We start from the raw sequence: 12,888 nt of genomic DNA on the forward strand, positions 1-12,888 counted from the left end.
CATGGTAAAAATATGTAGCTTCCGCCAGACCGTCTTCCGTATTCAACTTAGGAAGAAAGCATAACTGACGTCGCGTCAGTTAAGCTTTTTTTGTAAGTTGAATACGGAAAGCGTAGGAGTGTTTTGAACTGCTAGAGGCATTACACTTTCTTCATAAGTTGAATACGGTCAGGTGGAAGCTAGATATTTTACTTTATAACTTGTTAAATATGGATATTTTTCCTCACACAAACGCATCGCTTCGCTTCAGAAGGCCTTTATTACCCCCCCGGAGCCGTGTGGAATACGTTGTGCTTTGGATGGATGCTCTTTCTTGAGCTTCATACTCGTTGGACCCGTTCAATGCCATTATAAAGCTTAGATGCATCAGGATATTTATTAATATTTAACGCAGATTGTTTTCATCTGAAAGAAGAAAGCCATATACACCAAGGACAGCTTGAGGGTGAGTAAAGCTTGGGGTAGGCTAATTTTCATTTAAGTGAACTAATAATTTAAGGCCCTATTCACAACAAGAACGATAAATATATTAGTGTCCACAGTGGACGACGTCGTTCCACTTATTGTAGGTGCGTTCACGCCATGTTGTAATTACCGTAACGATTCTGAACTGTAAAAATCTTTCACGTGCTTGTTGAGCTTATAATTACGTGTAAACTCATAATTTTCTGATAGCTATGACTTGTGCACCACTGCAGATTTAAGGTGGGAACATGTCTGTTCGACTTGAAGCGGCGCTGCACAGACCAAATTGGTTTATGACATCAATGTACCGCGAGGGCGATTCGAAAGCACACGGAGCTTTATTTACGGTAATTACGTCATGGAGCGAGTGAATGCAGCATATAATCCAACCCGATCTCACGGCAATTTGTACGTATTTTACGAGGTGGCTAATTCGTACGACCTCACTTGTACGAATTAGTACTTTTTTTTTTTGCTAAATCGTATGTATTTTGCGAGTTGCCAAATTCGTATGAATTCGTACGAATGAATGACCTACCCGTCACTGTGGTTTAGACAAACCGTATAAATTCGTACGAATTAGCCACTTCGTAAAATACACGAAATTGGTCGTGATATCGCGTTGTATAATCGCACGCTGCAGTTTTGTCGTCTGCTCTAGTAATTCAATATTTTATCGTTCATCAGCTGGGGAAAAAAAAAAAAAACTCATTCTGAAAGTGATTCCAACGATATTGTTTCTCTGTGCCGTTATAGTTGTGGTGTGGACAATGCTATTCTTTTGTATTTAGAACGATTTTGAGAACTTATCTTTATTGTTATAGTTATCTTTGGTGTGAATGGACCTGTTTTAGGCTTGTCATAATGTTGAAAACTGAATACCACATACCGCTCTAAAAATATCAATGAGCCCTTTGTTGCTTTTGTCAAAGGAAATAAAGTTGTTTTTGAATTGAAATTCTTTGTGTTAAAAAAATATCAGGAAGCAAACTTGACAATGATCTTTTCCAGGAAATTTTTAGGGTCATTTCAGGTAAACTGAACCACTTAGCCATATGGTTCCCTATGTTTACTTGAATTCACCCTATGTCTAGAGTCTATGAATTGAAGTTCTTGACACAATAATAACAGATAATGGAAATAATTTAATTTGAGATAAACCTGAGACTATGAATGGTTTATTCTTATCTTTTTCTATATGGACCTTCTGACATTTTCATTTCTGACAAATACACATTTCCCGCCAGCAGCTGATTCCACATTTCCAGGGACTGAGTGATTAGATTAAAAGTGTGAGGTAAACACCGAACAATCATTTAAACTGCATGCACCAACCAAATTACTCTTGCTCACAGGAAATCTAGATATGAGATCAAATATTGAATTTGTAAGGTGTTTTTCCTCAGTTAAATGCCATTGTATTTAGAAAGTAAAAGTGCTTTGGAAAAAAACTAAGACGTTCAAAGTGCCTGTTGCTCCACTCTGAGAAAAATCAGAGTATCCTGCTCCAAAGTAAATCCAGTGCTTGCAACCTCATAAATCCTAGAAACTTCAAAAAAACAAAAAAAAAATTCTTCAAATGTCTCCTGAGTCATCTATTATGATTCCATAACGGAAAACCGAAAAAAACAATCGAGTTCTGAAGGATTTTTGACATTAAGCCAAAATGAGAGGTTTCTCCTCTTCTTTCTTTGCTAGAAGTACTGAAAGCATCGATGAGGAGAAAAAGTAGAACTCCACAGAGTAGCTGAGTTCATAGAGCTCCAGATTGACACACAGAAACCATTCAAACACAGCAGAGATGTGCTTATAGAAGTAATCCTCCTGGATGAAGAAGATGCCGTCTGATAAGAGAAGTCATGGAGAAAAACTTCTGATAGAAAACATTTCATTTCTAAATAACTATTTAAAAATGTTGACATTTGATAAAACTTTAAAGATCTGTGGTTGCCCCAAAAGGTTTTTTCATCAGAGAATCCTGAATAAGAAATGTTTCTTGAGCAGCAAATCTGCATTCTGAAGGATCATGTGACAAGATGGATTTTGTTTTAATTAATTATAAGCCCTTGTTTCACTTGAGCACCTGGCTCGCAAAATGTCTGCCCTGTAAAACCTGATAAGTTACGGTAACTCAAACCATTTGAGGAATTGAAGCTTTAAAACCAGTAAGTATGAGTACTGTAAACTCATACACATTAAGTTAAATTCACTTATATTTTAGTGTTGGTTAAGTTAATCATTAGAGTAAACTACACTAAAATATTTTAAGTTTATTCCACACATTCAGTTTGAATTCAGGTAACAAATCTAACAAAGTCTTAAGAACAATATAGCTACTTAAATGGTTTAAGTTCATCAAACTCAAAGTAATTCTCCCCCGGTTTCACAGACAAGGCTTAAGCTAGTCCCAGACTAAAATGCATGTTTGAGCTGTTGGAACTGAAAATAACTTGTACTGACAGATCTTAAAATATGTCAGAGCCATTGTTTTGTCTCAAGATGCACACCAGTAATGTTTTTTTTTTTTTTTGTAGTGAACGTTTATAAAAGCTACTTAAATGCCTTAATTGAACTAAGGCTTAATCGTGGCTTAGGCTAAGCCCTGTCTGTGAAACCGGGCCAAAGTTACATAAGACTAAATAAAAACTAACACTGGTACAACGCAATTCATACATTTTAATGTGTTTCTTAAGTGTCCAAATCAGAATTGCTAAATATATACTCTATATTCTGCCCTTTTCCCTCAGAATTTTAAGGTTATATCTGGCAATTATGACTTTTTTTCCCTCAAAATGGTGATATAAACTCACAATTGTGAGTTTTAAAGAGATATAAACTCGCAATTGCTAGGAAAAATGTCAGAATTGTGAGATAAAAAAGTTTTAGGTTTAAATGTAGTCTATGTAAAATGTTACAGGTTTAAATATTATTTTATGCTGTAAGTGTAGGGCTAATACGTTATGTCCCCTATGAAAATATGTGAATATTATGTAGATCTATTGTTTACATCAAATTCATGCTTTAATAGTAGGGTAATCGTCGCAGTTTCCATCAGTCCAGTCTGTTTTTCGCTTCATTTTTTTTTTTTTTTTGCTTTCAGATTCTGACATGCAAAGGAACAAGACTTTTCTTTCTCTTATTCTCCCGTTTTCCTCCACTTGTTACCACTGTTTTTCTGCCACCACAATGCACACGCATCTGCAGTGACGTAACTGTGACATCTACTCCCAAATGATCTATACAGGTCCTAATTTTCACCTGTACTTCATACTTGCTGACCTTAGGCTTTTTGTAAGCATAGAAATACCGAACAATCATTAATAAAAATAGCATTACAGTGCATTAGCATCAAAATTTTGAGCATATAAGGATACAGAGGATGGTGGCAGAAATCTGGAAAAACGAGGAGATGGTGCGTAGTGGGTAGAGAACCCGTTCAAACCCCGTCAGCATACATTTACTAGTGAGGGAGGTCAGGATGGTCATGTACAGACACACAAACACAAAGCTCAGGGCAGCACCCAGGTAATGGAGCAACAGCAGCTCTACTGGCTGTAAGAAAAACACAGGAAACAACGTCTGTTCACATCTATTTGCATGTTTCACAATAGAAGAGAATGTGTCAGTTCATTCTGTTTTAGACAAACATGATTATAAAATCACAAGTTTAAGATGGTGGTATATAAAATTATTGTTAGGTATATGTACTTATTTTGTTGTTTTGCAAAACACATTTGCTACTATTGAGATGGTATATGGGTAAGGTCAGTTTATGTGATGAACAGATTGAATTTAGCTGAACCTGCTTGATGCGCAAGAACAAACCTCGTTGGTTCTTGCGGAAGCTCAAACACGCTGCGTAAAATGAGAATGAACCTCATTGGTTCAAACATGCTTGAGCTTCCGTTTACCACAACTGATGTGTGAGTTGATGAATGTTTATATGTGAATAAAAGCCTAAATGTAATCTGTTCAGCATATAAAGTGATCAAATCTCTTCAGAAAATTTGGACTAAACCGTTTTACAATCTCTTTATGAACTTTTTGTAACGTCACAGTTTCAGTTGCGTATAGCTGTCAATGGAGAGACAGAAATCACTCAGATTTCATAAAAAATATCTTCATTTCTGTTCTGAAAATGAATGATAGTCTTACAGGTTTAGAAAGACTTGAGGGTGAGTAAATGATGACAGAATTTTCATTTTTGGGTGAACTAACCCTTTAAAAGTAAAGGTTCTAGACTATATAGAACCTTAAAGGGTTCTGTCAGGCGCTTTTTATATAAAAACATTTAGGGGTTCTTGTTATGGGATCTTATTGGGATTTTATTTACTTTATAATTAGAAATAACTTGTGTAATATGAAAAACATCATGAATGTTCCTCATATTTACACAGAGTACACCCACAGGAAACAGTCTACCGAGCATGTGAAGAGTTTGCTTTGTGACTCCACCTATGTTCGACTTGTCAGGAATGTTTTTATACTACGTATTATCTTGTAAAATACATGGTTAAGGAGCTTGATTTTTGTCTGTTCAGAGTAAGGCCACTGAAATAAGAAAAGTGTTAGACTCTCTTGTTAAGGCTCTTGTCACCTGAGAACTCACATCATCACATCAGCACTGAATCGTTTATTAGCTATCCATAAGCAGGAAGTGAAATTAGTGAAGGATATTTATCTGTACTTACATTGCAGTTTCCAGCCATGAAAGCACCCGCAGACACCACACAGCCTATGATCATAGCAACCTTACTGAGAAGAGAATGAACACTGTTCCTGTCAAGGATGTGTGCATGATGGAAAATGCAGAAAATCAGAACTGTGGGAACAAAGAGAGAATGTACTACTCTTACACATATTTTATCTGAAGTGTGTTCAAATTACAATACGATTCACTGTGAGTGATAAAGAGAGTCCTCTGGATATTCTGTGCACTTTATTACACTACCAGTCAAAAGTTTGCATGCCTAGTCAATGATTATTTATCTAAGCCTACTCAATAATCATCAAAATTATTGAATTAATATGTTATTTAAATATATAAAAATATTTCATATAAACTAGTAAACAAATTAAATTATGGGAATTATGTAGTGCCCAATATATATATATATATATATACAGTCAAACTAAAAATTATTCAGACATTTTTTATATATTTTTACTAGTGGGTTCAGGACACTATAGTTTATTTATGTAAGTGAGGATAGCAAAATAAAGTAAATTGTGACATATTATACCCAAAAATTATTTAGACACTTTGACCTGACCATGTTTTGACATGATTAAGATTATTTTTTTCAGACACAGTTTAACTCTTGTCATATTATATATATATATATATATATATATATATATATATATATATGTTGAAGAGTTTGGTTCCAAAACGCTATAACTCCATTTTGATTAATTTGAGTAAAAAGGTGTTTTCTTTACCAAGAAAGTGGCAAGATGAAAACCACTATTTTCTGTTTCACATAGCATCTTTTGGTTATAAAAACATTAAAAATTCAAATCTACATTTTGATTTTAAAAGGTTTATTATAAAAACTGATTTTTTTTTCGCCAAAATGCAATAAATCCATCAATATAAAAGTTATTTTTCATATTGAAAATACACAACAAAGTAAGTTGATTCACATATATGACAGCCTCTGAACTTTGCCAATACTAATCTTTTATACAGGCATTTTACTAAAAATACATTCAGCCGTCGCTCCCAAAATGAATTCAACGAGTCATCTTATTAATGTTATAAATTAATTATGTCTCCGTTTGTCATTACCGATTAAAGAGTATCTGGCGCCACCGCACGGTTAAAATAAACACATTTGCCGAGTACATTGTTATTAAAAACGGCTTTTAAAAACTGTCCATGATTCAGTTTTGGGGACCGTGACAGAAGTTTGATGCTGTTGTGGAACAAGCAACAGCCGGCATTTTTCTTCCTCCCGACTCAAGTGCCTCATCTTCTTAATCTCCTCACGTAAATGATTACATTTCGATGACTTACGTTTCTTCCCCACCGCAGAAACCACCACAGGTTCATCAATGCCGTCAAAATTATTCATTTTTCTGTTTCTGTTGATCACAAAGTACAAAGCAGATAAGGAAAACTAGGATGCCGGGTGTATTCAGAGCGCCGCCATTACTGTTTACAGTGCGTGGAATGGTGCGCTGTGATTGGTTGAGCGGATATATCGTATTCTGCGGAGAAAGGAGATTGGCGTTTGTCGCGTTTTGGAAAGAAAGGGAGAAAACATGACAGAATAATACGACGGATATCGCATTTTGCGCAAAATTAATAATGACTTTTCAATACCGACCAGATACAATACTGATTTTGGCGGAAACTAATTAAAAAAAAAAAAAAAAAAGGTGTTTATCTTGTTTTGGAACCAAACTTTTATATGAAAGGAAGCTCATACTGTATTTTTTGTATATATATATATATTTTTTTTAAATTTCAAGCATTTAACTATATGACTTGTGTCCAAACATTTGATAGTTCTATGGAATTCAATGCATTGTCAAGACACAGATGTGAAATATTATCTGAAAGTCATATAGGCCTATACCCACACAAAAATGAACCAGCATTGATTGTTGCTGTGAATAGGGAGTTTTCTGGAAAGTTTGCTCCACTTGTGCTGTAAAATAAGCAGAAAATGCCTGTCATTCCTTTGAATTATGAAGTGGAAAATAACAGGTGTTTCTGGGGTTAATGTTAAACAGACCTTACGGTGGGGACATTATCCAGGGTGCAGCAATTCCCCGTTTCATTTGTGTGACATGAGTTTCTGTATTCCCTGTTAAGAAACCCAATAATGTTATCATAAAACATGAATAAAGGAAACATTAAATAATGCAGGTTGAATTTATCACTTTACCAGTTAGTAAGTGAGCAGACATGGTTGAAACTTAATGCAAGTCCATATCTGTAGAAAAAGACAAAAGAACCCTTTAAAACAAACGTCGTTTAAAGTTTGTTTTTCAGCAAGACCACAGGAACAAGTACTAATACTAAAATCAGACCCAAAATAGTAAAAATATTGTGCTATATGGGAGTAACATATTTTGTTGTTTCTGTATTCATTCTGTTCAGTATTTTTGCGCTAATAAAGATTGTTTAAAGATAAGGAATGTTTAACCTGTTGATTGTGCATGACTCAGATACACAGAAATTGATGAGAGTCTAACAATGTATGTGAAAATGTTTTAGATCAGACTCTCCTGATTAGATTCCCAAAGAGTAAAGACCAGCCTTGGCTTTGTCTTTGACTATTTCTGATCCTGACTCATGTTCGGTTACTAAGTTTAAAGTATAATGTGCCTTGATGCTTATGACATCAGCACTGAAATTAATTGCCTCTTGTTGATGTTTTGTTGTTAAGCTGGTTATGCAAGAATCTTTTTACACGTCAGCACCAATGTTATAGTGTAGATATTATAATAAATTATGATTGAAACATCATAAATGATGACTGAAACTATACATCTATCTATCTATCATTATCTATCTATCCATCTATCTATCTATCTATCTATATCTGTCTATCTATCTATCATCTATTAACGCAATATGTCAACGCAAAAACATTTAACAGTAATAACAGACTCCAATGAAAGCATCTACTCAATAACCTGTATCAAAGTTTAGAGTTTTAGCTGACCTTGAGAAGCAGCATATATCTGTAATATGTCATTTACATTGAGAGGAACAACAAATAATTTTGTCAACTCACACTATCCAGCACCCGATGAATGAGACGGCACACAGAACAATGGGTAAAACAACCCAAACAGCCATGTTTCTTGGAGAAAGTTGCTTCAAGATTAAAATAAAGTGCTGATAATCTCAAAAGTGATATTTCCACCGAGGTCTTGAAAAGCTGACTGACATATTAGCCCCTCAAAAATCATGTAAACACGTCCTTTAGCATCTTTCACTTCTTCTCCTGGCCTTACCGGTTTACTGTCTCCTCTACCAGATGATCTACATTCTTACATAAATACGCAAAGAAAGCTTTGAGACATGCCACCACATTAAGCCACTCCTTAATGGTAATCACCTTCTTTAAGACAAGAAAATATGACAGCCAAAAGGCAACTTGGGTTGAGTCAACTCAGTGTTTACTTATGGTCTTACTCATAGTTGAACTCATGTTAGTTTAGAGCAGTGGTTCTCAAACTTTTCAGACTAAGTTCCAACTTTAATCAAATCAGAACATCTAGATACCACCTAGTCATGACAATGCTCCCTCTAAATATTTTAGCATTAGGCAAATTTAATCTCTTTGAATGCATTCGGACTGTGAGCAACATACACATATAGCCATATTTTGACTGAAATCAATATTCCTGTAGTTCAGATAAATCATGCTGCTGTAAAAGCCTAATCAGTGCCTTGATATGCCCTTTTGCAGATCTGTGGAAAGACCCTACAAGAGAGTTGCATCTAAAAACACACTTTAAAGTACCATTTAGAAAGGATTACTATGTAATGTAGCCTAATGCAAATGGTTAATATGCTTCATGAATTATATAATTACATATAATTACACATTTATATACAGTATAAATGCAGTTTTGCCATTCAATACACTAATACTAAATACATTTTGGAATTCTCAAAGTCACCATGAAATAACTATTGATAGTTCCTCTTTTTTGTGGAATGTTGCAGTTCATTGATTTATCCATGCACATCATTATAAATTTTTAAATTCATGTGACCTCGTAATCTTTGTTCAAAATAACTTCCACTCCCTCTTGCAGTGACATCTCTTCTCCTCTCTGATGACGTGTTTACTGACGCGAGGACAGGGACAACCTGTGACTCACGACATCACAGCAATAGCAAACCACAATGATACAATCAATTCCAGATGGACAAAATCAAGTCCTGCCCTATATTTTTTTCCCCTCTTCTCATTCAAGAAGCTGTTTCACTCTGATATTTGTCACAATCTTATTGATTGGATCACATGCAAACAATCATCCCACATCCTGCATGCATTAGTCACAACAAGCTATGTTAAATTTGTATACATGACTTGTAAGAGACTGACAGCCTCACCTTTTATTGCATCTGTGTGTTATTTTCCATAAAATAAAGGTGAATGGTGACTGGAACTGTCATTCTGTCTAATATCTGTCACATCTTCTTTTGTGTTATATAAAAGAGAAAACTAAAGTCATGGTTTTGGAACACGTGTGACTAGGTAAATTATGAAGAATTTTTTGGTGAACTATCCCTTTAAGAAATAAAGCATTAGACCACTTGCGCCTGACATGTCAGGTACACTGCAATTGTTTTGCCGTCATTCACTCTGATTTCATACGCTTTGCACAACAAATGTTTATAAGTACTATATATATTTAAAATTACACACAATATACATTCACCATACACAAAGTCGTATTTTTGAACAGGAGAGTTATTGTCAGCTTTGGGGTCCTAAATTTCAAAACAATCGAAATGGCGGCGTCTGTAAGATGGAGTCTATTGCGCTTCATACGGTCACATCATTACAGGTTGGAAATGACATATTGCATTTTTCACAGTATTTAACAACCAATGTATGTATTGTTACATAATATAATGTCACATGACGGTAGTGCTAGGTTATTAAGGCAATCGTAATTTCCTTCTACAGTCAAACGATTTCCTTGGTATTAACTTCCACTGTCATAAAATACATTTATATTATTTATATTGTTTAAATGAAATTCCATTTAATCAATTGATCCTCAATGTATTATATGTATTATTTATTTACTATTATTTAATTTATTATGGTAGTATTTTAGTAGCATATATATGACTGCAATCACTAATGTTCTAGATTTCCTGTAAATGACCGAAATCAGTGCTATTCAATGTGGGCTTCACACAGAATACAATCTCAACAGTATGAATTCAAAGCATTCTCAGGTAAAGCATTTTACTTTCACCAGATATCCTCTTTATTCCATAACCGATCACTTTTGATGATCAAAAGTTTGTAATGCTGCTTAATTTTATGTTGTACAGTCCTATATTCTTTCTTGAGGAGTTATTTGTTTTTTATTGCAGTACGAATGATTTCAATTTTAACTCAAGACACACCAAACCCCAGAAGTCTAAAGTTTCTTCCCGGTAAGCCAGTGTTGGGGACGGGGACACGAGATTTCCCAACATCAAACTCAGCAGAGAGTTCCCCTTTAGCCAGGTAAACACAGTTTCGGCTTCATTATCTACTGTCGAATCATAGTGTCCTTTTGCAAATAGTGATTTGAATGTATCATTAAATCTGCTGCATTGATTATCTGTCAGTTTGATGTGTTCAGTTGCTCTTGCATCAGTCAAAAGGCGTGCATAACCTTGCTGTGTATTAAATTCATTTGTTGTAATCATCCAACAGGGATCTTTTCCAAATCGAAGGGATAAAAAGTGTCTTTTATGGCCCAGATTTTATCACACTGACTAAGGTAGCGTTCAGCGATTAGGCGTACTGTTTGATTGTTAGCGTGTGTACTTAAGTTCTGTATTTAAATTCATGAATAAATTGTTTCTTATTACAGACAGACGATGATGTTGAATGGACAGACATTAAACGACATGCGATTGAGGTCATCACTAAGTTCTTTGAGAGTGGAGAGGCCATCACAATGGGAGCAACACATGCTGAGAGCAGTGAGCCAAACATTGCACAGATTGACTAAATAAATTATGGTTCATTATGTACTTAATTTAAAATTTTCAAAGCTAGTCTAATCATTTATTTATGGTGTCTTTATTCTTCAGGTGTTACAGAGGATGATGATGACATTGTCTCAATGATCAAAGAGCTGTTAGACACAAGGATCAGGTATGTTTACATTGTTCTGATTCCATATACAATACTGTTTTTAAAGAAATGTATACTTTAATTCAGGAAGGATGCATTAAACTGATCAAAAGTGACAGTAAAGACACTTATAATGTTACAAAAGTTTTCTTTCCTTAAGACCTACGGTTCAGGAGGACGGTGGGGATGTCATATTCAAAGGCTTTGAGGATGGCACTGTGAAACTGAAGCTGGTTGGCTCCTGTACTGGCTGTCCCAGCTCCACGGTTACCCTAAAAAATGGCATCCAGAACATGCTGCAGTTTTATATACCTGAGGTAGACAATGTAGAACAGGTAAGATATATAAATCCATTCAAGATGACCTATTATGCTTTTTTTAAAACTTTCTTTAGTGTGTAATGTTGCTGTTTGAGCATGAAAACAGTCTGCAAAGTTGCAAAGCACAAAGTCCATTCTGAAAGGAGTTATTCTCGCCTCCATTGTAGTCTTGAGTTTTCATCTGGGAAAGAACACATCACAATATTCCTCATTTAAATAATTCCCGCCCAAAGCATACGCAAAAAAGGGATGAGGCCTGATTGAGTTGCATTAGTAGTGTGTTGAAATTCGTGGTTATGATAAGGGGTGTAACAATTCAGAAACACGCTTGAAACGGTCAACCAATCAGAGCACATTGCACTTTTTGGAAGGAGGGGCTTCATAGAGACAAACTTAACAGAGCGTTACTGACAGACTGGGAAGAGAGGTGCTGCAACCATGTAAATATGTGAAAAATAATGTGTTTTTGAAGGTTCAAGCATGAAAACCTATTCTAGTAGACCCCAAAAACAAAATTATGACTTTGTAAAATGGCATAATATGGCCTCTTTGAAGTTATTCATGAAAACATCTTTTGCATATTTTAATTACAGTGATCATGACTTTCACTATTCACCTGACTATGTATATTTTTTTTCAATAAGGTGGAGGATGAAGTGGATGAGATCAACACAAAGGTGTTTACAGAGCTGGAGAAGAAACTGCAAGATTCATAGCATGAGACCCGGCGGTGCTGTCAACATATTTCAATTGTTGTCATTGTGTTATAATAGTGGGATTCAGACACTCCATAAGGATGCTGCATATTTAAGCTTCAGAAAACATAGAATATACTGTAATATTTAACCAAGCCTAAAGTTGTTCTGTTTCTACTATAGTAGTGCAATATTGCAATTGCAAATACAAGAAACTTGTATGCACTTTCCAGATTGCCGTTATGTGTTCTGACTGTTGCTCTTTTAGATCTGCACTTAGCTCTGAGCTGCAAGCTTCATGATTTTTAACCGGTTTGTTCCTTGTCTGAGAGATAAGGTTAAATTGAAGACGGTTATGCTTTTAATTTCAGTGTTTATTGCATGTTGCAATTTCACCTAGATATCTGGAGAGTTCATTAAATAATTGGGAGTTCTTTTGAAATGAATTCAGTGCTGTGATCCTGATACATTGTTAAACCTGAATTGACCACTTGTAATAATTGCAGATCTTCCACAGCTTTCAGAATGAGATCAGTCGTGAAAGTTTGTATTCATCTACAGCTGCCATCC

The 12,888-nt window shown here is 35.1% G+C and overlaps 2 protein-coding genes across 2 annotated transcripts in view; one reads left to right on the top strand and one right to left on the bottom strand.

Moving 5' to 3' along the window:
• Positions 1–1,590: 1,590 nt before the first annotated feature.
• si:dkey-228d14.5 (uncharacterized protein LOC796266 homolog) lies at positions 1,591–8,539 on the bottom strand. The gene is made up of 7 exons (XM_051917784.1): positions 8,217–8,539; positions 7,362–7,409; positions 7,209–7,280; positions 7,054–7,121; positions 5,157–5,287; positions 3,840–4,017; positions 1,591–2,309 (listed from the first exon to the last, which is right to left on the bottom strand). The coding sequence occupies exons 1-7, from the start codon at positions 8,279–8,281 to the stop codon at positions 2,122–2,124; spliced, it is 750 nt and encodes a 249-aa protein (XP_051773744.1). The 5' UTR covers positions 8,282–8,539; the 3' UTR covers positions 1,591–2,121.
• A 1,304-nt stretch (positions 8,540–9,843) lies between these two features.
• Positions 9,844–12,888, top strand: part of zgc:110319 (uncharacterized protein LOC796111 homolog) — a 3,092-nt gene continuing 47 nt past the window's right edge. Inside the window, exons 1-8 of the mRNA XM_051917783.1 lie at positions 9,844–10,008; positions 10,320–10,408; positions 10,550–10,685; positions 10,878–10,944; positions 11,038–11,149; positions 11,261–11,324; positions 11,464–11,638; positions 12,268–12,888. The exon at positions 12,268–12,888 is cut by the window's right edge and continues 47 nt beyond it. Of these exons, the coding sequence (XP_051773743.1) occupies positions 9,953–10,008; positions 10,320–10,408; positions 10,550–10,685; positions 10,878–10,944; positions 11,038–11,149; positions 11,261–11,324; positions 11,464–11,638; positions 12,268–12,339 (771 nt within the window). The 5' untranslated portion in view covers positions 9,844–9,952 and the 3' untranslated portion in view covers positions 12,340–12,888. The remainder of the gene's footprint in view (positions 10,009–10,319; positions 10,409–10,549; positions 10,686–10,877; positions 10,945–11,037; positions 11,150–11,260; positions 11,325–11,463; positions 11,639–12,267) is intronic.

The sequence above is a fragment of the Ctenopharyngodon idella genome, chromosome 13, assembly GCF_019924925.1.
Source record: "Ctenopharyngodon idella isolate HZGC_01 chromosome 13, HZGC01, whole genome shotgun sequence".
Classification (NCBI taxonomy): domain Eukaryota; kingdom Metazoa; phylum Chordata; class Actinopteri; order Cypriniformes; family Xenocyprididae; genus Ctenopharyngodon; species Ctenopharyngodon idella.